The 25,154-nt window shown below is 39.3% G+C and overlaps 5 protein-coding genes and 1 long non-coding RNA gene across 8 annotated transcripts in view; 4 read left to right on the top strand and 2 right to left on the bottom strand.

Moving 5' to 3' along the window:
* The first annotated feature begins 20 nt into the window (after nucleotides 1-20).
* Nucleotides 21-7,240, top strand: lsm12b (LSM12 homolog b). The gene is made up of 5 exons (XM_071463509.1): nucleotides 21-193; nucleotides 2,165-2,298; nucleotides 3,065-3,174; nucleotides 5,396-5,522; nucleotides 6,637-7,240. The coding sequence occupies exons 1-5, from the start codon at nucleotides 67-69 to the stop codon at nucleotides 6,727-6,729; spliced, it is 591 nt and encodes a 196-aa protein (XP_071319610.1). The 5' UTR covers nucleotides 21-66; the 3' UTR covers nucleotides 6,730-7,240.
* Nucleotides 7,241-7,367: 127 nt separating this feature from the next.
* On the top strand, nucleotides 7,368-12,531 carry LOC139609219 (leucine-rich repeat-containing protein 4B). Its single transcript, XM_071463512.1, has 2 exons — nucleotides 7,368-8,907; nucleotides 9,796-12,531. Exons 1-2 carry the CDS (start codon nucleotides 8,602-8,604, stop codon nucleotides 10,558-10,560), a joined length of 1,071 nt encoding a protein of 356 aa, XP_071319613.1. The 5' UTR covers nucleotides 7,368-8,601; the 3' UTR covers nucleotides 10,561-12,531.
* On the bottom strand, nucleotides 11,863-16,725 carry tmem101 (transmembrane protein 101). The gene is made up of 4 exons (XM_071463508.1): nucleotides 16,537-16,725; nucleotides 15,416-15,596; nucleotides 14,034-14,180; nucleotides 11,863-13,079 (listed from the first exon to the last, which is right to left on the bottom strand). The coding sequence occupies exons 1-4, from the start codon at nucleotides 16,665-16,667 to the stop codon at nucleotides 12,771-12,773; spliced, it is 768 nt and encodes a 255-aa protein (XP_071319609.1). The 5' UTR covers nucleotides 16,668-16,725; the 3' UTR covers nucleotides 11,863-12,770.
* A 217-nt stretch (nucleotides 16,726-16,942) lies between these two features.
* gngt2b (guanine nucleotide binding protein (G protein), gamma transducing activity polypeptide 2b) lies at nucleotides 16,943-20,203 on the top strand. 2 transcript variants are annotated; one of them, XM_071463510.1, is made up of 5 exons: nucleotides 16,943-16,985; nucleotides 17,232-17,264; nucleotides 19,095-19,329; nucleotides 19,525-19,613; nucleotides 19,838-20,203. In XM_071463510.1, exons 1-4 carry the CDS (start codon nucleotides 16,958-16,960, stop codon nucleotides 19,550-19,552), a joined length of 324 nt encoding a protein of 107 aa, XP_071319611.1. In that variant the 5' UTR covers nucleotides 16,943-16,957; the 3' UTR covers nucleotides 19,553-19,613; nucleotides 19,838-20,203. The 2 variants fall into 2 exon arrangements, with proteins under 2 accessions (XP_071319611.1, XP_071319612.1); XM_071463511.1 differs by lacking the exons at nucleotides 16,943-16,985; nucleotides 17,232-17,264 and having other exon boundaries at nucleotides 19,174-19,329.
* Nucleotides 20,204-22,274: 2,071 nt separating this feature from the next.
* Nucleotides 22,275-25,154, top strand: part of LOC139609209 (inactive all-trans-retinol 13,14-reductase) — a 7,063-nt gene continuing 4,183 nt past the window's right edge. Inside the window, exons 1-2 of the mRNA XM_071463495.1 lie at nucleotides 22,275-22,526; nucleotides 23,892-24,074. Of these exons, the coding sequence (XP_071319596.1) occupies nucleotides 22,370-22,526; nucleotides 23,892-24,074 (340 nt within the window). The 5' untranslated portion in view covers nucleotides 22,275-22,369. The remainder of the gene's footprint in view (nucleotides 22,527-23,891; nucleotides 24,075-25,154) is intronic.
* The window catches only part of LOC139609210 (uncharacterized), a 27,034-nt gene continuing 25,782 nt past the window's right edge, over nucleotides 23,903-25,154 (bottom strand). For both annotated transcript variants that reach the window (XR_011685178.1, XR_011685177.1), the window contains one exon: nucleotides 23,903-24,042. This is a non-coding gene — a long non-coding RNA (uncharacterized lncRNA). The remainder of the gene's footprint in view (nucleotides 24,043-25,154) is intronic.

Here is a 25,154-nt window from a genome sequence, read left to right as displayed (position 1 = left end):
TTGCGTCACTATACGAAATCACGTCGTTTTACGTAAGGCAGGCGCTCCGGTTTCCTGGCGGAGAAGATGGCGGCTCCTGGACCGGGGGAGTATTTCAGCGTCGGGAGCCATGTCTCTTGCCTCACCTGCTTGGGCCAACGTCTGCAAGGAGAAGTGGTCGCGTTTGACTACCAGTCCAAGATGTTGACTCTGAGTATCCTTCGTTTGTTTCGAGCTGCGGATGGCTAACTGGCCTGCCTGGCTGCAAGGGCCTGTAGGGTAACCGAAAATATGTCAAATAGTGATCCGCGCAGGCGTAATTGGTGGTAGCTGAGTTACACATCTTTAACCGTTTTAAAGATTTTCATTTGAGAGGAGGGTGCCCATCCATCCCTCATCTGTAGAAGATCTAACCGGTGTTGCCGGGTCATTTCATGGTTCACGTTATCCGCTAGAAGTGCATGTGTTTTGAATCCACTCATTGTATTGCCAGACCTCAACATGGATCACTATCTGGCAACGGATCCTGTAAGGCATCATGGCTGTGTGCTCTCAACAGGCACAAACCGTTGCTAGTTAGCAAGCTAACTGACATTCAGCGCTTCTCGCTGTGGCTTGTGTACACACAATTACCCCTCACAGTTTGTGATCGCATTGCTTGGAGACGCTATCGGAAATTTCCAAAAGCTAGAGATGAATGGACACCGTGAACCCTCCACACTACAATCGAGCTGCCGTTAGCGCGGCTAATGTGCTAAGTTTCGGTCAGCCACACACCGCCGCTACTAGCTCGTTTAACGGCATTAGCATTCACAAGATTATCAACTGAGCTTCTCCCGCGTCTCGTCCGATTCTGGCGATATTGTAATTTTAGCGCAATCGTAGAGTGAAATATCGGTTTCATTTCGACATAATTCAGGTGGCACGGCCATCATGAGTTCATTTTAACCAAGGCTAGCTGGCTTGGTGAACATGTCTACACCCATTCATGGGGTGTGTGTATCGTGGACATCATTAAGGTTGCATGCCGGATCCCCTCCTGACTTGCAATGATTTTAAATCCTAAAATCAAGTGGCCGCGATGCGGGGCGAGAGACCAAATGAATGAAGTTAATATAGCGGGGAGGTTTGACAATTTGCATCACAGGCCTGAGTGTTTGTATGAACCTTTTGACAGTTTATCCTGGAAGGTATTTATGTGACCTCACAGGCAAATTAGCTATTAGTAAACCAGCCAGTTCACTAGAAGAACCTGTACTTTAGATGATTGTTTCTCTGAAGTAGTCTTGTGATATTTTGCTCAAAATGAAACTAAGATCAGACCATTTTGTAGGTTAAATTACACTTGACATTGAGATTTTTCACACTTAGGTCAAACTTTGAGGACATACCATCCGTGTCATAACAGATCAAATTATGGCCTTGCTTATCTTTTTTATTTTTTTTTTTGATCAAATTACCCAGAATCCCAAAAACAAATGTGACGAGCTGTGTCTATATTACTGACAGGGAAAGTGAGGTTGGTGCCCTGAGGCCCTCGGCTGTCAGGGTTTCAGAAAACCGCAGATTTAGTGATGAGATGAACATTTTCCTGTAAATTTTTCTCTATATTTCTGTAAATAGGTTAAGAATTTAGCTGATTTTCACTCGAAAATTTTCATCTTGGGGTAAATGAAGAAGGGCTACACCCAATGGGAAACCAGGGCAAATAAAGATCAAGAACTCATGGATCAATTAAATTTATTAATCAGGAACTTAATCCATAAAATAAGCCAGGATTTATTGAGAAGAATGCAAAGTTTGGAAGGCTGCCATTGGGTAATTTTCCTAAAAGCCATTTGATTCAGTGGACGTTTCAGCAAAGAAAGTGGTTCAGAATCGCAGATAAAGTACACAGTTGCTTTTGTGCTGTTTACATGTGTATAAACTGTACATGATTTAACACCCTTCCAACAAGTTCTCATTCATTCATCCATGGTTACTAGAGGTGGCAGCACTCCTTTTGGTAGTCGCATGCTGTAACTGGCACTACCTCTCACTGTCTGCGTCAATCAGCCACAGTTCTCTGTATCATAGGCTTCTCTGTTCGGTCTAACTGGTGGTGTTCAGGTTCATCAGGGGTCAGATTTCAATAAGTCATTTTGTGTTGTCGTGAAGTTGTGTGCCTTGACTTTTTCTTTCCAAGAATGTGCTTCCTCCAGCGGTAAGCCAAACCTCAACGACGTCATCCTGATCAACTTAGCCTATGTTTCCGATGTGGACATAATAAATGACCGCACTGAGACTCCACCCCCACTAGCATCACTGAATGTTAGCAAGGTGAGTCCATCAGCTTTGTTTCTGATCTTTACACGTGTCGGTTTGTGCCTCCTTTGATGATAATGACTGTGACGGGAATGAGGAATTTGGTCCTAAATAAATCAAAAGTTACGCCACAAGTGAAGGTGAGGTTGAACGTGAAAACATGTAACTGGAAACTTGTCATTTAGTCTGACCTGTGATTCAATTCAGGGCCTGGATTTCCAAAAATATGTGGCCCCCAAAGGCTGCTCCCACACAAAATTGAAGGCCAGGGTTGAGCCTGAGTCTCTTTTCAAAATAAGGCCATCTAGCCCCACAATGATCTAAACTAATGGTGCATTCAGGTGATCCTCGCCAACTTTAAAGTTTAAAAAAGCGGCTTGTGACGAGGCTGGAAATGTGGCTTTCTACAGATTCTGCCACTGAACTGAGACACAGCAACAACAACTGCAAAGCTTCATGTTTAGAGAGTCATTGGTAATGTAAGTCAATCATGTCTAGGTGTAAATTAAACCCTGTGATTACTTGTTAAAGTTCATGCTGGGATTTTGATTTCATAAAGATCAACCAATCGTGTCCATTTCCAGAGTATTGCTACTGAAGCAAAAAATTGCTCAGAACAATTCCCAGAGTCTGTAACCACAACACACCAGAGGATTCAAACTGTCATGATTTGTTGTTCCAATTTAAAAATAAGGAGCTGTTCCAAGTTGAAAGTTTCCAGTTCCTAGTTTCATGATGTTTGATGTTAAGAAAGCCTTTTGTTCTGTTCATCTCTTCACAGCTTGCCAATCGAGCACGGACAGAAAAGGAGGACAAGCTGTCCCAAGCCTATGCAATCAGTGCTGGGGTTTCTGTGGAGGGCCAACAGCTATTCCAGACTATTCACAAAACGTAAGAACTTCATGATGTTGTCCAGTCACTGATCAGGTCACTAGGGTCAAGCAGGAAGTTGCTAAGCCAAACTAAGGTCTTCTGCAGTGAAGATCAGAAACATCAATATGTGATGCCAGACTATTATAAGCAATGAGTATGTTGTTAAAGATGAGATGATGCTGATGTTTCAAGTATTTTATGCCACCTGTTAGTGGGTTCCTCCACCTTAAAGGTGGGTTTTAAGGTGGAGGATTTAAAACAACCTGTGGAAAACCCACCTGAACCCAACTGAACCATACATTTAAATTCAGAAAGAGACCTGGTCTGAAAGGGACCTGAGGGCATTCAATAGACCACGAATATTTAGACATGATCAAAAAAAGCGCCACACCAAGCAGCTATGCATGTCGTTTTTCCCGCCGTTCATAGCTTAGCCTCTCCATCTACCTCCAATAACACATTTCACTCCCCTGATGATTATGCTGCACCACATGATTCGAGCTGATGGATAGAGAGATGGAGCAGGACCGTGCCCAGTGAGACTGAATATAATTTGGATCTGGCCTGACTCAGGCTCTGGGTCTTGATTAGTAGGAACTGAGTGGATTTGTGAAGGCCTCCAGTGTCATGTCAGTCTGAAACTAAAACTGAAAGTCTTAGACAAAAAAACAAAAAAAAATCAATAGAAACCATGTGGGCAAATCTCTGAAAACAAAACCAACAGCTCGGCAGAAACACGTGGCTGATTTTCAAAAATGAAAGTAGCTGAGAAAATATTCTAGTGTGGGAATAAAAATGCATTTCCTCTAAGAAGTCTTGTCTGTAGGGTATATACAGTGTACATTCCCTTCATTACTTTACCAAAAAAAACGTGATGGTGACTGATTGTGTTTATTTATAAGTCCCTAACCTCTCCTCCACTCCAACAATCCCAGAGACAAAATCACAGTCCAGACATCATTCCTCCTCCTGGGCTTAGGTTTTATTGCATTAAAATCCTTTTTGTTTTGGGGTGCATTGTGTGCTGGATGTAATGAAAAAGCACCTGTGTGTGTGTGTGTGTGTGTGTGTGTGTGTGTGTGTGTGTGTGTGTGTGTGTGTGTGTGTGTGTGTGTGTGTGTGGCAGTGGAAACAAGACTATTAACTCGCCTTGTTTGGAGCTGTGGTAATCCAGCTAGAAAAAAAAACGCATTCGGGACACAATTTGACAAACAGAATTAGTGCTGTTTCTCAGACCGGGTGTCAGGTTTTCACTGAAAAGAGCTGGTTCCAGACCAGTTTTAACAGATGTGTAAAGAAAGCAACGCGCAGAAGAGAATAGAAAACTAGGTTTTGTTTTTGAACCATTATCTTGCAGTTAAGAAACACAACTTGTTTTCATTCCATGATCTTGATGTGGCTGTCAAACATTTTCTTGTGATAGCTGAATACCTTCAGTCACAGGAAAACAACGCAGTTAATGAGCCGTTTATTTTTTGATCTTGAGACAAAGAAAACATGATACATTTTACATCCAAATTCATGTTACTTTATGTGATGTATTTGATGGGATCAGATTTTAGTCTCGGATATCTGACCCTATTTTAGCCCAGTATCGGATCGTCATTGGACACCAGAGTAGGTGTTCCTCCTGCTCTGTGGGACAGATGCGGCTTCAGTCAGTGGTCACGCCATGATTTGATGAATCTAATCTTGTAGGGGTTTCGCCCTCACGAGTCTTTAGTGCTACCTGCAGATTTCCAGTTAAATTATTCAGATGTTTCTGGCTCATGTAAAATCCTGTTTTGTTTCCCAAGGCTTCCGAATTTGTTGAAGATTAAAAGCATCCAAAGAATTTTAGAATCAGCAACTCCACATTAATTAACTTAATTTTTTATGCCACCCCCCCCCCTACACACAATGACCACATTTAATGTGAAAAGGAAACCTGTCTATTATTAGATCTAGTTCCACTTTCACACACTCGCACCCCACATGACAAATATCCTGAGGGCTTAACTCAGCAGTTTGGCTCTATTCATCTGTCCAACATATTTCACATAGAAATACTGAGTGGATGCTGTGTTTGAACATCCACCGGTCGTAACCATGTGGTGGGAATTGTTTGGCGGAGAAATAGAAAGACAAAAGCAGAATGATAAATCGGTGTCTAATCCCCTCCAGCCAGGTTACATTGATTTGCTTCACAAACAAACAACTTTTCATCTGCAGATATGATGATGTTTGATTTTCTTTGCAGCATCAAAGACTGTAAATGGCAGGAGAAGAACATTATTGTGATGGACGACGTCGTAATCTCACCGCCTTACCAGGTTGAGAACTGCAAAGGCAAAGAGGGAAGCGCTTTAAGTCATGTACGCAAAATAGTAAGTATATTTTATATCTACAATATTTCACTAACTGTATTGCTTACAGGTTAATTTCTTTTTCTTTTTATGAATAGCATCAAGTGTGTTTAGCCACTGTAACGTGTGGCTATATATAGAAATTGAAAAGGTAATGGAACCTCACAGCCCACGCTTCAGAGCTGTGGAAAAGTTAAAGTTTACTTCAGCATCTGCTGCTGTTTGACTGTAAACTGATGGTGAATACAACATCACACTCTCTGTGTTACAAGTTGCACACCAGTACAACCAAACGGAGAACATCCGTTAGTACAGAGAGTTTGGTGACATCACGTAATTCCCAGCATAGCTCCACCTGAGGAGGTCTGATCAGGCAAGGTCATGGAAGCGCCTGTGTGAGTGTGCAGAGCCTTTACCGCCTCAATGTGATACTGGCTTTTTAAATCCGCCCACTCTGAACAGTTTGGTTTTTCAGGGCTGGGAATGATTGACTTAGTATGGACGGAAAACCACAACAGGAAAATAAAATATAATAAAAATATGGTTATTTGCTTTTTTTTTTTTTTTTAAATCAGCTAGTTAGTGCACGATGATGTCTGCAGATTCTCACATGCTGGAAGACGGGGCGAAAAGCTGGCGTCAGAGAGAGGAAGGGAGTGATACTAATACTACATAACCAATGATCATTTTCATTATCGATTAGTCGAGATTTTCCTGTTCATATTCGATGTCCTGTTTTGTATGAAAAATTCAAATCTTTTCAGTTTACTATCATCTATGACAAATAAAAGCATCAAATACCCACATTTAAGAAGCTGAAGCCAGCAGATGTTTGGCTCTGAAAATGGTTATTTTATTATAACAGTTAATTAATTTTCTGTCACTCAACTAATGGTTAATTGTTGCAGCAGTTTGTGGATCTGCTGATTCCGACATGAAGTAGCTCAGATAATAAATGACTCTAGGAATTGCTGTTGTATATTTTATATATTTATTATTGTGATTGATTTCTGATTTAAATCAAAGTTTTGTAGCAGCCCCACGTAATTCTTGTTTACAGATTTTTATATATATATTATATTCTCAGAGCTGATGTGGAGGCTGCCTATAAACGTTGTCATTTTCACCCCTACAGGTTGAGAAACATTTTAGAGACGTGGAAAGTCAGAAGTCCATGCAACGTTCACAAGCACAGCAAACACAGAAGGACTCCACTTTATCTTCTTGAGTTGGCAGCGTGGGTCAGCCAGGGAAGGCGACGCGAGTGGTTTTGTTCCCACTGCCAGACTAAGTCGGCATTCCTTGTCCTCAGTCTGAGACCACAAGGAGGAGCGCTGAGGGCCCTGGATCCAGAAGATCAAAATACCATTAAATGAAAAAGACAAAAAAGAAAGAGGAAAGATTAAATCTTAAATTAGACTTTATAAAGAATAATTTAAACATGAACCATAAAGCAACCATAGTTTCCTTAACTAACTTGTCTCATTCTGCCCCCACTCCTCCCCTCCTGTTCCCGAAGCCTTTTCTTTTTTCCGCCCTTCTTCCTTTGCCTTCAGTTCCATTTCAAAAAGAGAAAACTAGAGCAGTCAGAAAGGCTTGTTAGCTTTATTTTCTGTCATTGTTTCCTTTTTTTGCTGTATCCATGTTCTACTGTCTGTATTTTCTGTATTTTAAACAAAATGTGACTTGAAATGCCACACTTTAAAGGACATTTTCTAAAATAAAAGTAACAAAAATTCTGACTGTTAATACTGTAATTTTCAACAACTTTTTGAAGGGCTCACGAAAAAAATGATTTCAATGCAACAGGTCATGCAAACACTCTGTTGGTTCCAACCCCAGGGTGATGGATCACGTCCATGTTTTTGAACAGATCAGGTTTTTATGGGCAACGCTCAGGTTTCTTCTCAGGGATTGTCCAGTCACCTTATTGTGATGCAGCCTTGTAATTACAGGGAACTGACGCCATCACTGTTTGAGGTTAATTATTCAAATGTCTTAAGCCTCTGGTTTCTGCAAAGCTGCTTGATGACATTTACTGCTGCACTCTGTGCAACAAAGAGCACTTGACAGTCAATGTTTTTAAATCATTAAAACATGTAGGTTATACAGTTAAACAAATCCTACCAACAGAGCTGGACATGTGGGGGAATGCGTCCAGAAAGGCAGTGATTTCTGTGCTTTTTGGGTGGAAATGCAGCTAAAGTTCAGGTAGGCTGGTGTGTTCTGATGGTTATTGATTGTTCACTGATAATTCTTGTCGCTATCTGCAGACTTTAGTCTGGACTAATCTGAGCTGGTTGACCCTTATGAAATGTCAAAAAATAGTGAAAACACTGACAAGTTGATAGATTCAAATGTCTTGTTTTATCCAACCCCCAAATATTCAGTTTATTTTCACAGAGGACAAAGAAAACATGCAAATAATCATATTTGAGAGGCTGTTACCAGAGGGCTTTGCTTTTAAAAAGATTTAAACAATTGATTATTAGAATTTTATAAAAGCTGTCATTTCCCCTCAGTGACCTACAGTGCAGCACATTTAATAGTTTGGGAACACTTCCTGTTTTCTGACTGTGATGGGTGAAGCCTATACTGTTGATTTCATTTTGAGCTCATACTAATTACACTAAACAGGAATTTGCATCATATAACTACAAATTAAGACCAGTGTCCTCTTTACCCTGGTGGATAACAAGCTCATTCCCTCTGCGATGAGACTCAGTTCTGAAAAATCCATATAATCTGATGTAATGTGATGCTGAAATACCAGGATAAAGTAACTACTTTCATTAAAAAAAAGAACAGCTTTATGTTACACAGGAGCAGGTTTAAATCCTTATTCTAGGAGAGGGTCCAAACCAGAGCAGGTTTGTTCCCCAGATAGGGTGATGTTTTCTGATTATCTGTTTAAGCCCATAATCCCTCTCTAATCAGGAATACCCAAAGTCTGCTCAGACAATTTACTGAAATGACATCACTCTCACTCCATTCAAACTGGTTCTCCTGGTTCATCTGCATGTGTTGCTCTTCGGGAAATGCATGAAGAAGGTAACCATGCCCTTTAACAGGAGTGAGCAGACTGTGGAGTGAGCTGAAGATGTTCACCAGTTGCTGCACAAAGCTCGGTGCGATGCCTCTGCTGCCTCTGCTGCCTCTTCTCCTGCACGCAGCACTGGGATTCAAGCTGTGTCCCAGCTCCTGCCTCTGCTACGAATCCTCAGACCTGGTGGACTGCAGGTCTCGTGGGCTGGTCCGGGTCCCTCCCAGTGTCCCCCACGGCACCTGGCTGCTGGATCTGAATGGGAACAAGCTGACAGTGGTACACACCAGATCCTTCATGGGGCTGTGGTCCCTGAAGATCCTCCAGATGTCCAACAACAGCATCCAGACTCTGCAGCCGCAGGTACCCAAATATCTCAACGTTTTATTTATTGTGCTTATTTTAATACATCTCATGCTTTAGTTTTGGACCAGCGGAGGAAGAAGTATTCAGATCTTTTACCTATATTCAATATTTATTTGTTTTGCATCAATCACAAAGTACATCATCAATGCTGTGAGCTGAACTTAAAACTACTCATTAAGCTAAAAATTAAAAGAAATTGCTCATATAAATGTTAGATTACTGTTTATTCTATTATTTAATTATTACTGCATTAATGAGTAAGCAGCATTCAATGCTGCAGTTTCTGAAGGTGGAACTCATTTATACTTAAAACAGTTTATATAATGGTGGTTTAATCTGTAAAAATCCACAATATTTTATATTTAGGTTGTAATTTAGTTAATACAAATTAACCACTAACTAAAGCTGTGAAATAATGATTATTTTCAATACTGATTAATCTTAATTATATTTTCAATTAATAGATTTAATGTTAAGTCAATAAAAAATAAATAAAAAAAGATATTTTGTCCAATCAGCAATTTTCAAATTAAAATGATGTAAAACAAAAAACTGTGAATCATCACATTGGAGAAGCTAAAACAAGCAAAATGTTTGTAATTTTTATTTGGTAAATGAATAAAATGATTTTTGAAAATTAAAAAGAAAAAAATCTAACTAATCAATTAACTGCCTCAGCTTCTTTGTGAAATAATGCAGTGGAGTAAAAAGTACAATATTCACCTTTGAAATGCAGTGATTTATAAAGAAGCATTTAATAGTACAACCTCGATGTTTTTGAGTAAATGAACTTGGTCACACCTCACCACTGTCACTGTTTTCAACACACTCCTTTAAATCTTCTAGTCAGACTGAAGCTTCATTTGTCCTTTTTCTGCATTTCAGTCTCTGTCATCGCTGCGGTTTCTGGAGAGGCTGGACCTGAGTTTTAACCAGCTGCACTGGATTCCTCAGGACTTCTCTCAGGGTCTGTCCTCCCTCCTGGAGCTCCGGCTGGACCACAACCTGCTGGAGCACCTGGGCCCCGGTTCACTGGGAGAGTTAGAAAACCTGAGGAAGCTGGACCTGAGTTACAACCATATCCGAACGATAGACGTCAGGGCTTTGAGCAGCTTGTCTCGACTGAGCCTCCTCAGCCTGGAAGTAAACAGGCTGGATGTGCTTAAAGACGGCCTGTTGAACAGGCAGCAAAGCCTGGAGGTGCTGCTGCTCAGCCACAACAACATCTCAGTGATCGAGACCGAAGCTCTGGCTCCTCTGTGGAGACTCACTCTGCTGGGCCTTCGGGGAAACCAGCTGGATCGCATCAGGTTCAAGACTTTCCTGCAGCTCCAGACCACCAGCACCGAACTGCAGATGTCCCTTAACCCCTGGACCTGTGACTGCGAGCTGCAGCGCGTCTTCGGCAAGATCCAGCGTGTTCGCCACCTGCATGTGGAGGACTACAGAGCCATCATCTGCCACGCTCCCGCTCAGCAGGCCGGCAGCTCCCTGGCCTCACTGGACAGCCAGCTGTGCGTGGCCGAGACGGCGTCAGTGCTCGTCATAACCATCACTGTGATGCTCGCTGTGATCGGTGCTCTGGTCAAGGCTGAGCACAACCACAAGAACAAACAAACTGCAAGTGATAGTGAGAGGCTAGAAAAGTGATGTGTTTCATTCATGGCCAGGTGTTCTGGGGCTGATGCGTGGCCTGCTATTCGATGCTGCTATGTAATAGCCTGTAGTCGACCACATCAGATCATGTTTCATTCTATATTTAGATCTCCTTTAAAGCTCTTTTGTATACTATAATCTTCCACGTCCTCCGGGAGTTTGTATGGCAACCACTCCCACAAAAAGGAGGGAAAAGAAAGATTTTAAAAAAGAAGTGCAGAATACCCCTTTAGAGCACTGGAAGAAGACAAAGTAAGGGGATACATGATTTACATTTAGTTTTGAAGCCAACTATTCAGATTATATTTAATTAACATATATTTTTAAGAAACAGCATGATGATTATTTTCCCCTCTGGCACCCAAACATTTATTCTGAATATCTGCAAACGCCTTCACTTCAAAACAACATGCCTAAACTCAATTTTTATGTCTACAATGATATGCACCCTGCATTATAAAAGCAAACCAGACATGGCTCTCAGGGATGAGTGCCTGCTTAGAAAGAAGAACCTGAACTATATATATGTTGGGTGGGTATAAACATTTTTGAAATTCCCATGACTAGCTGACACCTCAGTTACGTCTCTGCGTCCTCTAACCCCGCCCTTCAGGCATTTTGGGGAAGAGTTTGTTCTCCATTATCTGATCTTTCTTTCAGGTGCTGGCCTTATTAAACTATGAGAGCTGAACCTCACACTGCATGATAACCTCTAACATTTTCAGCATTTGGCTGTGAAGCAGTACCTCCCTGATGTAACTGGTCACAACATCATGGTTTCCTCATTGCTCAGTAACTCTGATATTAGCGTTGGACATTTTGTGTCACCTGTGGCTACTTCATTCATACTTTTACAACAATGGTCAAAGAAGCAAAAGAGCGACAACTGCACAAATAAGCTAAATTTGGTTAACCAATATCCATGCACTGGGCCTGAAGAATTAACTAATGCGATCATTCAACAGTCCTACGATAAATTGCAGCATATTTATAGTAGGATTTACAGTGTTGTACATGTGTTTTTATCTGCTCCATTAATATCAATGAGGGTAGACTAAATAACACACAGGTCTCTGTATGACGCAATGCAATTCCACAACACCACAAACTGAAGCCTCCAAAATAATCAGCACATCTCTACGACAGTTTCAACAAAAACAAAACATTCTTGTTTTAGCCTGCATTAGCTTTAGATAGACGCACTCAATAAACCAGCAACTGAGTGTGTAATCAGACCGTTAACACTGAATTTTATGCTGAGATGCATGAAACAAATAAAGATAAAACATCTGAAAGTGTTGCATACACATTTTATATTTAATCAGTAAATATACAGTTGCACCATGAACAGTCTCACAACACGCTCACCCTAACGGTCTAAAGTCTGTTCGACATCCATTCCATTTATCCTCTCATCCTTTGCAACACTGTTCACTTTAATGGAAAGTTGGTTGGTCATTTATCAAAATAAATATTACTGCAGTACAACTGAAGTTTGCATTATTCAGTAAAATAAAACTACTCCGTTTTACTGATGAAAATACTCAAACTTTGACAGTAATCTTCAGCATCCCTTGCACCACCATGTAACTACATTACTTCATATAAAAATGTGTTTTACACACAAGATATAAAAAGCAGTGCTTATTAAATGTAATGAAACTCTACATACACTGATCTGAATGCACCAGTTAATAACAAAGCAACAAATGCAGTGTTTAATTTTTATTTTTTACCAAATGGTCGGAAGCAGTACTGCATGTTAATTAAAGTTTCCCTTTATTTGTAAAATATTTCAACCATATACAGTAAAACATTTAAGAAAAAACTTTTCTTACTCTTTAAGACTTTAATTTTTTGGAGTAAGTTTTGCCTGTAGCTGTACAAAACCGATGCTCATGATTCAGAGCATAAGAGAGACAAAATGTAAACATGAATACAAATAAATTATTAAGTTGCAAAAAAGGAAGCTCTGTTTTTTCTTTTTCTTGCAAAAGCAAAATTACCAACTGGTAGGCCATGACAATCAACGGCTTGGCTAACATCCAACCGTCTCAGCTTAGAGAGTTTGAATCCTGAGGGGTCACTGAGCCACAGCTGCTTTGAATGCAAGGTCGGGCAGTGATGAACAGTGAAGGCCGACAATCTCATCCCGCGCAGACATCTCGCTGTGTAAAAGAAGTTGTCTGTGAGAGCCCGAGGGTTCAGCCGTCAGTAGCTAAGATCAGCGTGGCGCCAAAGATGCCCACATTGTGTCCTATCAGCTTCATCTGGTTCCAGAATTCCACCTTGCGAGTGTGGTGCCAGTAGCCCAGGTTACCGTCGATGAGCAGGACCACCAGAGGGAGGACGGTGGCCAGAATCTGAGCGGCCAGGCGGATGTAGCAGCCAGAGAGGAAGGCCAGAGCCAGCACCCCAAACAGCACCTCCAGCAGCATCAGGGTGATCTCTCCCCCAGCGATGTGGTTCAGATAGGCCTGCCTGTCCTCTTTACTGTGTTGGAGAGAGTACACCTAGTGGAGGAAAAGTGGTACTGCAATATTTAAAATAACACTGAAAACTGGCTTTGGTTTGTATTTCTATGCTATTATCTAAACTGTAGGAATTGATTTCAAGTGGCTCTTTTTCATGTATTGATCAAAAGAAGATATACAAACAAAATAATCCTGGACACTTTGAATTCAAAATAAAACATCTGAAACTTAGTTTAGAACAATGGCAATGATTTTTTTTAATGTTTATTAAAACATTTTCATTGTTCATTCACTGACAATTTTTAATCTTAGATGTTATTATTTTGTTTCATATTTTATTTGAGATGTCTTTATAAACATTTTTTTTTAATCTTAGCGACACAATTCCTTCGTCTCCTTTAATATGTTTTTATGTTTTCATACTAAAAATCTAAAATTTTTACTATTTTGTGACATTTACGTAGACAAAACAATTAATCGACTAGAAACAAAAAACAACAACTGTAGGTTGCAGCTCTTGTTCATTGCGCAAAAAAAAAAAACTAAATTAAATTAAAACCAAATTAATGGATTAATACTTCTATAAAATGTCTGGCAATACTGAAATCATCACAGCTTTTCAGAGTTCAAGATGATGTCTTTAAATTCCTCGTTTAAAACACAAAGACATTTGTACTGATGTGTTTACCAGGTGAGCCACCAGGGCTCCCCCAAATCTTCATGTTCAAGAAGATGTAACCAGGCGAGTTTTGGGGGTTTTTGCTTTGAAAATGCCTTATCAAATTAATTGCCAATTATTTTTGTCTTTTTTTGACGAATCAGTTAATTGGCGAATCGTCGCAGCTGTAGTTATCTGGTCAACATGTTCTTTTAATGAAGTGCACTTCATAATAATTTGGGTGCAAGTTTCAGTCAGTTAATAACGTGTACTCTGTGAATGCTCTGCTCTTGTTCGGATAGTTCAGACACATACAGATCATGTAATAAACTTACCATGCAGATGAGATAGACTCCCAGGAAAACCTGTCCTGTAGATTGCAGGGATCTGCTGCGAGGTTTCTGTCTGTACACCTCCCCCGCCCCGCTGGCCAGAACCAGAAAGCCGCCAATAATAGCCAGTGCTCTGGAATACATTCGTACCTGAAGGGCAACAGGGATCAGGCTGTGACAATCTGAGGCAGGTTTCTACCACAATGACACACTCTGATAAATCCACTTTCAAACCTGTCGTGGTGACCCAGATCCAACTTGTCCCTTCATGTGTGACTCTGATCTGTTTCTGATTTATATTTCAGCACTGATCTGAGTCACTTTCATCTGTGTTCTGAAATCTGACACATATCTGTATCTGTGGCATTGTGACCTCTGTGAACAGTCAGAGTTCACGAGGTGAGGGACAGAAGTGTGAAAGGCCGCATTAGAAACAAGAGAAGCACCCATGACTGGACAACACGTCTATTTTAGACATTTCAGAAAAGTATCAGATATTGGCCAGAATAAGAACATTTGTTAAGTTGTTAATCAAATCTGAGTACTTACTTATTGCAATACAGAGTAAATGAAACATAGAATATATATAAAATCCTAAGAACAGAAAATGAAAAAAGATGTAGACCTGGAAAAGTGATCCTAACATGGACAAGGACAAATGGAAAAACATAGCAGCTGCTGCCAGCTGTTAGAGATACAGTGGATAAATCTGCACTCCACAAAAAAAAAACACGGATATTATTAAAAAACAGGACTAATGGTGGACTAATAATGGCTGGTTGCCTGACATTGGAAGAGTCAGACAAAGCCTGAGTTTGTGAATGGTTAAACTCAATGATGGACATTGCTTCTTTTGAATCTCTGATTGTAAGGACAATTGTCAAGGAGATATATATATATATATATATATATATCATTTTATCATAAAGAAAGAAACAAAATAGGATGTATATATTCCTCCTCTTTTTTATGTTTATGGGTTTGTCTAATTTTATTTGTATTAGCTACTTTTACGTGCCCAGATTTGCTGTGTTTGTTCTGTTATCTGCTCTTCATTGATTTACTGTAAGATGTGCTGCATCATGGTGTTTGTGTGTTGTAAAGGTTAATAAATCTTTTTATTTTAAAAAAGAATAGAATAAAAAATACTTTACGGTGATGATGCTGAAACTTTACTTCTTGCTAAATCACCTAAAATAAATTTGTGTTTCTTATTTGAGGAAACATCAAGAGGAATATTTCCTTCATGGTATCAGATAAGCCTTAGTCTGACTTCTTCAAAACCTTGGTGTTATTTACAACAACACAAGGGGAAAGGCCTTCCTACAATATAATAATTAGTATTAGAAAAGTGTGACCATAATAAAAAGCGATGTCTGACTCACCTTAAGCCAGTCCCCGTAGTACACCTGTTCTCCGACGTACGATGCGTAGGTGCTGATGGCCAGTTGTATGGCAGCACCCATTGCAAACCACCTCCTCTTCACCCCAAATGACATGAAGCTGGCACAGAGCACAGCAGCCCCCATATCCACGTACAGGTACGGTACATGGATGTCTGGCTTCCTGGAGATGACAGTGAAGACAGCGTCAAATCAAACTTACTCATTTATTATGTAATGTTTGTACCATATTTTGTGTTATGTGAGTATGTATAAATTATTGTGTACTGCCCTGGAATCAGCTGTCAGCTTACAATAACTTATTTAATCCCAGAAATGCATTAACAAAAATACTGCTGAGCAATTGTTCAGTCTTGTCCACAATAATTTTACTGTCTAATGTAATAATGGTATTATTGTGAAAATCTGCTGCTCTATCTTAAGGATGCACAACCTAAAGTACTGCACTTCAAGTCCCAACAGGCCCTTACTGTGGAGCAGACAGATGTGGGCACTTTCTCATTGAACTTAAATAACCCTAAAGGAGGTTACTGTGTTTACTGGATCAATAATTAATCATTTATCATACTGTAAGCAATAAAAGACCACCAACTCAAATATTCTTGCACCTACAGAAAGCAGACAGGTACAATAAAAGCTGCACACATTTGCCTTTTAACTGATGTGGTTACAGGATAATTTAAAGGGGTGTGGTAGTCCAAATAAGACCAACCCACCACAGACTTAAACAATACACACCCAGCCTACTTAGGAGATTAAAACCACAGTTAGACAAGGAAAATTACAGACCATCCGCTGCCCGACAGAAAATTACAGAGCAGGCAAAAATGTAACTTGCTGTTTTAATTTAAACAACTACATATGGCTGCAGCCTTTTAAGAACTGAGGGTTGGTCTAATTGCTGAAATACAAGCCCTGTTAGCTAGCTGGCAGGTTTACGCTTTCAACAGAAGATGCATGGCAAGGTCGAGAAGCACGCAAAAGCTGTCCTGCTATAAAGTCTTTTAACAATTATCTTGTAAATGAAGTTTAAAGAGCACAGTTAGCTCGTTGGCTAACGCTAGCTTCGTCTGAGCTCCAGTCGCTCCTTTTTTTTTTTTTACCTTTTTGAGTCAGCTCGCTCAGCAAACAGCATCAACATACAGAAGCAGTTCCAAAATCCGAACCGGGTCAAAATAAACCCTCCAAACTGGCTGAGAAACTTTAAAACCTGCTTCCTGCTAGGTGCTGCCATGGCTGCTTCAGTTCCCAGTGCTCGCCTATCCGCCGAGCAGATGCTGAGTGGACATCCGGCCAACAAAATAAAAGTACACATCTCTTTAGATGCTGAAGAACAGTCATCTTTGAATCAAACTATTACTCGGAAGCTCTTATTTTGAAAAGACGTTCCGGCTCAGGGTAAAGACGGCCTCCTATTGGTTGACAGAACGAAGTGGGCCGGACAAAAGAGTAAATAGGTTCGACACCGCCATCTACTGGACAACACAGATCACCACAGAAAATGTTAGAGGTCACTGGAGGAAAATGTGTCAGCTGCCACAACCTTATTCTGGTATGTAGAGGTCAGCCATCATGGAATTGCAGTTTAGATTTAAACAGTGTTTTTTAATTTACTGGATGATTAGGGGAGTTTATCTCGGCCTTTGCACAGTCAATGAACAAACATTATTTATTTGTCTTTTTTCAGTCTTTTGTCATAATCTCTGTTTCACTTTAAGGGGAAAAAAATGCAAAACAGTCCTAATGTGGACCTGTTTACCCCTGTCCGGGTTTTAATAGACCCATGTGTACTTTGCAGAAAATTCTGCCAATTCCGCTGCAGCAAGAAATGGTAAGTAATGCACATGACATGACTGCACCCCATACCCATGTGGGCTCCACCAGTAGAGATTAAGGCCACAGAATCACCTTCCCTGTGACGGGAGTCTGCTTTGTGATTGGACTGTCACCGTCCAGTCAGATTCAGGTTGTAAAAATAGAGAAAAAAATTCCTCCTGTTACTTCAATGTCACACACCGTGTAGGAATTTTGAGTGGCAAGTTTTACAGTTTTCTGTTCTATATCTGTACACAGATTTTAACAAAAGCACTTTGTGTTACCTCGCCATTGATATTATTTGTTCAGTTTTATTCACAAAGTTTTAATCCAGCAGCAGGGCCCCCTGGGGGTCGAGCTGGCCGCCTCGATGGGCCCCCTTTGCTGGCATTAGTATGCTAACTGAGTGATCATATTTCCACCACTGGTCTGGTCAAGTCACTTTTATTTATACAGTGCTAAATCACAGCAGAAGTTATCTCAAGGCGCTTTCCAAATAGAAGAGGCCTTATCTTAATGGTATTATTTACAGAGACCCAACAGTTCCCACCAAGAGCAAGAACTTGGCAACAGTGGCAAGAAAAAACTTCCTTTAAGAGGCAGAAACCTTGGGCAGAACCGGACATTGGTCTGTCGAATGCCACGTCAAGCTAGCTGCCTCCCCCCTCTAACTTTTAACAACCTGTTAAATTCTTTAATTCAATCTTCAAAATGATTGTTGATTAATTTTCTGTTCATCCACTAATCAATACATCATTTCAGTACTACTGTCAATTAAAATGCCTGAAGAAACAGACTCATCAATGTCATTAAGACAATTTCCTGCAAATGGTTGCAGTTTAGTGCAACAGTTATTAGTATGGCAATGAAAGTATTTTTCTTCAGGTGCTGAGTGACGATCAGGAGCATCTCCACACTGCTGTTAATCCACTGTGACGTATATGAGGTTAATCTTGAGTGGATGAGACTAACCCAGATCCTGAAAATGGCTTACTGTGAGTCCTGCTGAAGGTTTAGTTAAGGATCAGTACCTTGTCATGTCTCAGATGAAAGGTCAGGTGGACGGGCAAAGAACAGTGGTTTTATAGAACTAACAGGAGGTGGAGGATGGAGAAAGTTCTTTGTTCCACCCCAGCTTCATGATCACCATCACTTTTAATGAAACTTTGGGTTTTCTGTTCACATTCAACAAACCACTGCGAGGAAGTCAGTCTGTTTTCAGATACAGAAAAGGCCCCAGATTGCACTGTAAATAACACACTAACACACTTAGTGTCAAGGGAAAAATATGCTAAACAGAATGCAGGATGTGGTGCGATACTACTGAACGAGCTGTATGCAGTCCACCAGACCTTGCACAAAAACAAATTTATTCACAAAAACATGAGCATCAGTCCATAATGTGAATGACATTGGACGACTAAGAGCAACTGATTGGATAGACTTAAAGATCAAAGTATATAATCAAATCAGTGATGAAGACTTGGACTGCTTCCTCTTGGTGCAAGGCCTGGTGCTCATGATGTGCAGTATAAACATACAATGACCTCACCTCTAATATTAACTTGCAGGATAATACTCTTTCTCACTGCCTTTGTATCCCAAAGCCTTATATTTTCAAAGTAAAATACTGTTACATCTGCTGAAATAACTTGAACAGTCACTGAGAAGCAGTGCATGGATGAATCGATCCCACTATCTTATAATTTGGCACGTGTACCACAGTTTACAGATGATATGATGTTCACACATCCATCATTTCTATTTCAGTGTCTCACTTTCTCCACCATGCTGCCCACAGATCTATAAGGATCTGTGTATTCGTTCCTTCCTCCTTCCTGTTCAGGGGTTACGGCACCTGATTGTTTAATCTCATCACGGGGGATTGGTGACATCAGGCCCAATCCTGTGCCGACCTCTCCCAAAAGCCAGCAGCCAGGGATCAGCTGGGATGAAGAGCAGTGGGACAGCACGGATCAGTCAGTGAGAAGAAGCGACCGGACTAGAGCAGGGCATACAGTTGATGAGCTCTTAGGAGCCAACACTTTTCTCAGATTGTTGGAGATCCTGACATTCAACAGGTAAAGATTCATGATTAAGATCTTTGTCTCTGCTGGATTTATATCTGTTCTGACACTGAGAGACTTTAGTACAGATCGGAATTAGATTAAACTAAGGAAACTACAGTTTATAGCATTTTCACAAGAGTGCATTTGTAGGCATTTGTGGTGATATTTAACACCTCTCAAAACAAGGATCTTGATTTCTTCTCATAGCCAAGATGGCTCGGGATATGTCAGATAAGGAAATCTTGAAAATGGAGCTGGAACAATTGAAGAAGGAAGTTAACACACCTAGGACAGCAGTAAGTAAACAATCTCTCACACAATTTCATATTTTCTTGCCATCAATTGTAAAAAAACTCATCTTTAATTTAAAGTACCAAAAACCTTTTGTATTAATATTAGGAGGAAAACAATAAGAGGAGATAAATGTTCAGGTTTTTTTTTAGCATGCAGTTTTAATGTTTCCATCATGGTGCCTGTTGAAAGTGCTTACATTCGTTTTCATCTTTCCTCTGAACAACAGGTGAGCGCAAACTGTGCAGACACGATCACTTTTGTTGACGGACTGCTACCAAATGACCCGCTGATTAAGGGCGTTCCAGATGACAAGAACCCCTACAAGGGAGACAAGGGAGGCTGCATAATAACATAGCACACATGCATCCAGGGGAAAGTCATGCAGTTTTTTTTTATGGGAGCTGGTTACGTTGCTGTGATATTCCTGTAGAAATTCTTATGGATAAAATGTACAGTAGAAAGAGAACTAAGATCTACAATGTTACTGCAACCAGAAAAGACCCTTTCCACCACTGGATTACTGTATGTATCTGTTGATATGAAAATATTTGTCAATTTGTAATTAAATGCAAATAGCTGTATGAAACTTTGACCTGATCTGTCTGCTGTGATTATTGATATATATTAGTAAATCACACTTTTACTGCACTTCTATTGCACTTGTATCCCATTTTATTGTATTGGTTAATATTAAATAGGGTTGACTATATATTTTTTGATGTCTAACATCTGACTGTAAATCAGGGGAAGTCATCATGACACTCACCTGTGTTTCTAGACAAAGCAGGGCAAAGTCAAAGGAGTCGTGCAGCTACTGCTCAGTCTAATCTTAATAGGATTTCTTTGGTGCGGCACAGTCGGGCACTGTTGACACAGAGCTGCTTCCTGTATCAAAGTCTTTAAGCTTATTCCTGCGGCTTCAATCCCGGCTTCCATTTCGAGCTCTCCATCCAATTAGTGTCATTTTCAATCTGGGAAACATATAATATATATACATATACATACAGCACATAATTTGTTCAACATTTGCAACTTAACCTCTTTCCACGAGTATAGTGACCCATTTATGGCCCCTTATCATTTAAAGGACCATGATCAGACTTTTACTACAAAGTCAAAGTTTTAGCTTGGCTTAACACAGAAAACAAAACAACCTCTAAACTTTGAGCTCCGTGCTTCAGTTAAAGGGCAAAGGACATTGTAGCATTGGAGCTGGCGAGTGCAGGTTACACATCATCAGTGCAGTAGTCTGATTTTCATGCTCCTGAGATTTTACAGACACACAAAATAACATACTTCTTCAACAATTATTCAATTAATTAATTATTCAAACAATTAAGATAACATTGGTTGTGTATAACTAATAAACTGTAATTATTGGCCATTTATGGATTGAAGTCATCTAAATGGATTTAATTTATAAAATAAGATGACCATTCGATTATATAATTAAATACAATATAAAGTCAGGTGAAAAAAAGGAAAGCAGGAATCAAATATAATAATTATACTTTTGATTATACTTTTATTGTTTTTGTGAACATTATTCAGGTACTTGAAGACTAAGAAACTTCAACAGAACCCTCTCACAGTGGCTATTATTACCCATTAAACACAGATGTTACTAACCACATTACTAATGGCTTCATTTAAGAGTAACAGGACGCTGGTAGGGGCACACCTAAATGGAACAGAGCCATATTAGTTAACACCTGTGCTTTACCTGTTAAGTTACATCTTTGGCTGAATTTCATGTTTTAATCGGCCCAGCCATAACGGTTTGTTGCTTTGTTGTGGTTCATGTTATCTGTAGCTGTAGATTAAATCTATGGCTCAATGTCAACTGAAGTAATGTATAACCGGAGCTCAAAGTCCATGCATGGATTATATCAAACTATAGTGCATTACAAAAACTGTTATCACATAGATCACAAGATATTTACGTTTCTTTTTAAATCCTCTTTCAGAAGAAATATATTGTGGATATAGTTGTCTGATGCCTTCAGAGTGATTTTAATGATTTGCACAGTAAAATGTCCGGATTTCTTTCTTTTTTGAAAAAGTCCCCAAGGACAACAACTCTGCTTATCGGACCAGTGTATTCTTTATCTTAATTGCCTTATCAGATAAGAGGAATTGAGGATATACATATCTATCTAGGTTTCCTACAAGTTTGCTATGGTCACTGAATATTCACACTGTGTGCAGGCTGAAAACAAAATGTTTCACAACCTTTTAGATTACAACCTTAGTGTAGTCATCTACACAGAGAAAGGGACTTTTTGTTTACTTGTTTACAAAAACCACTGACTTCCAAATATTATGCAGATACCTTACATGGTTTATGTTTATAGTTGACTGTTAACAGTAAATCTCTTCAATTTTTAAGACTACTGTCTTTAAAATTAGGTGAAAAACATCCATTTGGTGACGTCAAATCCAACTGTTACAACATTACTGCAAATGTACATGTAAATATCTTTCAAATATCCAAAATTTCAAAGACAGTATTTTTTTGTCAGTCTATGCAACTGTACAGCAGCTGGCACACAATTACTGTGATCTGTGCACTGTCATCACTATAGATCAACACTTAATCTTTATTACTTGTCATAAAATGAATAGCTTTACGTATCAAGACCTTTGGCACCCAGCATAATAAAAGGGGCCTTATGAGGAGAGCTGCGTTCAGACGCACTGCTGCTGTGAACACTCCACTACAGACCAGTCACCAGTCAGTGATTTGATCATCTCCACGATGTGGCTCTTGATTTTCTTAGTCTGGTTGGTTGTATGGGCCGGCGGCACATACTGGTACCTGTTTGGGAAACCGAGCCCTTTCTCCCTGGAGTCAGTGAGACCTCCCGGACCTCGTGAGTTTGATCAGAAGAAGCGGGACAAAGTCATCAAGCAAGGTAAAATAATTGCAACCTGCAGAAAATGTGTGTGTACAGCATCACAATCAATGCGACATAATGCTTTGATAAAGAAGTATATTTTATACCAGGTGATGAGCTCTGTGGGTACTCGAACACGATACAGCACATTGAATGCTTAAAATATTATACTAATATGTTAAGGTATTACTTGAAACAACAATCAACTGAAAATTGTTCTGAGTGCACACTAATTTTATATATCTTTACAGCAAAAATGGACAATTTCAGCAAGTAAAGCACCAACTCTGCCAAAAATAGAGGAAAAACTAAAAAAACTTTAAAAAAAAAATTTCTATTAAAAAAAAATTACAAAAGAAAAAAAAAACAATACAGCTACTAACTGTGTAATAGTTAAAATTGTAAATATCTGTGGCAATATTTCTGATTTATTTTTTTCACATCACCACTAAATTCCTGAAACTGGAATGTCTAAATGAAACACAGCCAATATTTATGTTATTATTACACTTTTAATCCTATGACATTTAAGTCAAAATGTGCACTGTGAAAAAGGTCAACCGAAGAATAAATATGCTCATTTTGGTTTTCATATTTTTGATGAAATTCACCAGTTTACAGGAGGGTTTTGCGCCTCCTGTAAAACTCCTGTTTTGAACTGTTACACTTTATGTTTACACAAATTAAACAAATGAGATACAACATGTTAATTAGTGAGATTTGGAGGTGCTGGTCGGCTGATTTTCTTTAACTTTGCCCTGAGAATGCCTACCTGTTTTCCTGTTTCCAGTGTTTATGCTAAGCTAATGCTAAACCATGCCTCTTTGTAATATTTAAAACCTTTAAAGTGCACTCAACACGGTCTTTTGTGACACTAAAACTCTCCACTGACATCAATCACAATGACCTTTAGAAACTGTCATAAATAAAGTTAACAAGTGGTAGATGAAAGTAGGATCTAAAAGATATTATAATACCGTACATAAAACTAACTCTAGTTTTTACAACTGCTGGGCTGTGCTGATACAGTTTTATCTAAATTACCTCTTTGCTGTGTCATAACTCAGTCTAGATTAGGTCAAGTACAGTAATTGGTTTTCATGTATGTGTTTTATCTTAATTAGATTATGATCCGATGAATATGTTAGCACTGTAATCTACTGTTTATTGCCACCATGAGAACACAGATACAGAAAATAGTTCAGCAGTTGTGTACTTACGACAGACTGGATTATGTAACCCAATTATGCAACACATTTTGACGTCCCAGTTTCAGCAGTTGGTAATAGTTGATAACATTTACAATGCCTTTTTACTGAAAGTATCAGAACTAGAGAAATAGATTTTATCATGTCATCATCAGTTCTGTATGTTTTTGTCCAGGTTTCAGTCTTGACAGGGTCCCTCAGAATCTGGATGTCATTGTCATCGGTAGTGGTATCGGTGGGCTGACAGCTGGAGCCACATTGGCCAAAGCCGGGAAGAAAGTCCTGGTGCTGGAACAACATGACCAGGCAGGAGGCTGCTGCCACACCTACATAGAGAAAGGCTTTGAGTTTGATGTTGGTAAGAAGACTTGTCATGTATGCTACTGGCACCATCATGTACTTATTTTCTTAAAGGGGCAGTATGATTTTTTTTTTTTTTTCAACTTTGAATAGCAATAGTGTCCATCATTTTTTGCAAATTAATTAAATTTGTTAAAGTGAATGAATCAGACAAAGGAAAAACAGCTCTTCACTTAAAATTAATGTAATAGATTACTGATTCAGGGGCCTGGGTGATGTGTTATCTGGGGACCTACAATATCTAACAGCACACCACAGCATTTTAGTGAGTGTGTTCAAGGTATAACCTGATAACATATAGTAGTAAGTGTGAAGGAGGTGTGGCGACATCATATGAATGAATGATTTCTGACTTTTCCTTAAAATGAATGCATGAAATGGCTTTCTTAGACATTCAAGTTAGCAATAGGACATTCATAACAATATGGCAGCGCTATATAATGTAGAGAAACATGGATTTAGAAGCTTTCAGAGGGGACATTTTTAAGCTTTAAATTACCACCACCTGGAGCAACAACATCCAAATTCAGATTTGGTCAGAGCCAAGAGTACTAGGCTGGGATGAGGGCTGATAATAATGGCTATTTTTATTATTCAACAATCTTCCAATCATTTAATAAAATGTCAGGAAATTTCCCAGGGCTCAAGGTGACATCTCCATATAATTTAATTTGTCCAAACCAACAGTCTAAAATCCAAACATACAAAGTTTACTATCGTGTATGATGAAGAAAAGCAAGAAATCGTCACAATAGACAAGTTTAAACCAGAGAATGTTTTCATTTTTACATAATTCCTGTCTTTTGAACAGTTAAGACAAGAAATTGTGGAAAAAAAGAGTAACTGTGCATTTTGAGAAGAACGTTTTAGAGAATATTTAGAGCCAACAATGCCCAGTCATAAAGGAACTCAAGATTTAGGCACTTCCACTTTGACTTTTCAAGTAGTGATACAATAGTGATACTTGCTACTTGGGCAGCCCTGATTGATAAGATGCATTTACAACAGATTGTCAAAGTCTTTTTTTAAAAAGCGGATGGAAGTTGAAAAAAAAAAAGTGATTCATATTTCTCTCCCT

This window comes from Trachinotus anak, unplaced genomic scaffold (assembly GCF_046630095.1).
Source record: "Trachinotus anak isolate AG129_WGS33_773 ecotype Australia unplaced genomic scaffold, CSIRO_AGI_Tana_v1 ptg000025l, whole genome shotgun sequence".
In the NCBI taxonomy this organism is placed as follows: domain Eukaryota; kingdom Metazoa; phylum Chordata; class Actinopteri; order Carangiformes; family Carangidae; genus Trachinotus; species Trachinotus anak.
This window is presented reverse-complemented; position numbering and strand designations above follow the sequence as displayed.

What these genes read in the sequence shown, in the direction of transcription:
- tmem101 (XM_071463508.1), bottom strand. Translation starts at nt 16,667, where the DNA reads ATGGCAGCACCTAGCAGGAAGCAGGTTTTAAAGTTTCTCAGCCAGTTT. An exon ending in GAGCGAGCTGACTCAAAAAG is followed by an intron (nt 15,597 to 16,536) that starts GTAAAAAAAAAA and finishes TGTCATCTCCAG; the next exon opens with GAAGCCAGACATCCATGTAC. An exon ending in ACTACGGGGACTGGCTTAAG is followed by an intron (nt 14,181 to 15,415) that starts GTGAGTCAGACA and finishes GTTGCCCTTCAG; the next exon opens with GTACGAATGTATTCCAGAGC.
- LOC139609219 (XM_071463512.1), top strand. Translation starts at nt 8,602, where the DNA reads ATGTTCACCAGTTGCTGCACAAAGCTCGGTGCGATGCCTCTGCTGCCT. An exon ending in TCCAGACTCTGCAGCCGCAG is followed by an intron (nt 8,908 to 9,795) that starts GTACCCAAATAT and finishes TCTGCATTTCAG; the next exon opens with TCTCTGTCATCGCTGCGGTT.
- lsm12b (XM_071463509.1), top strand. Translation starts at nt 67, where the DNA reads ATGGCGGCTCCTGGACCGGGGGAGTATTTCAGCGTCGGGAGCCATGTC. An exon ending in CATCACTGAATGTTAGCAAG is followed by an intron (nt 2,299 to 3,064) that starts GTGAGTCCATCA and finishes ATCTCTTCACAG; the next exon opens with CTTGCCAATCGAGCACGGAC. An exon ending in TTCCAGACTATTCACAAAAC is followed by an intron (nt 3,175 to 5,395) that starts GTAAGAACTTCA and finishes TTTTCTTTGCAG; the next exon opens with CATCAAAGACTGTAAATGGC.
- gngt2b (XM_071463510.1), top strand. Translation starts at nt 16,958, where the DNA reads ATGTGTCAGCTGCCACAACCTTATTCTG. An exon ending in GCTGCCACAACCTTATTCTG is followed by an intron (nt 16,986 to 17,231) that starts GTATGTAGAGGT and finishes TGTACTTTGCAG; the next exon opens with AAAATTCTGCCAATTCCGCT. An exon ending in TTCCGCTGCAGCAAGAAATG is followed by an intron (nt 17,265 to 19,094) that starts GTAAGTAATGCA and finishes CTTCCTGTTCAG; the next exon opens with GGGTTACGGCACCTGATTGT.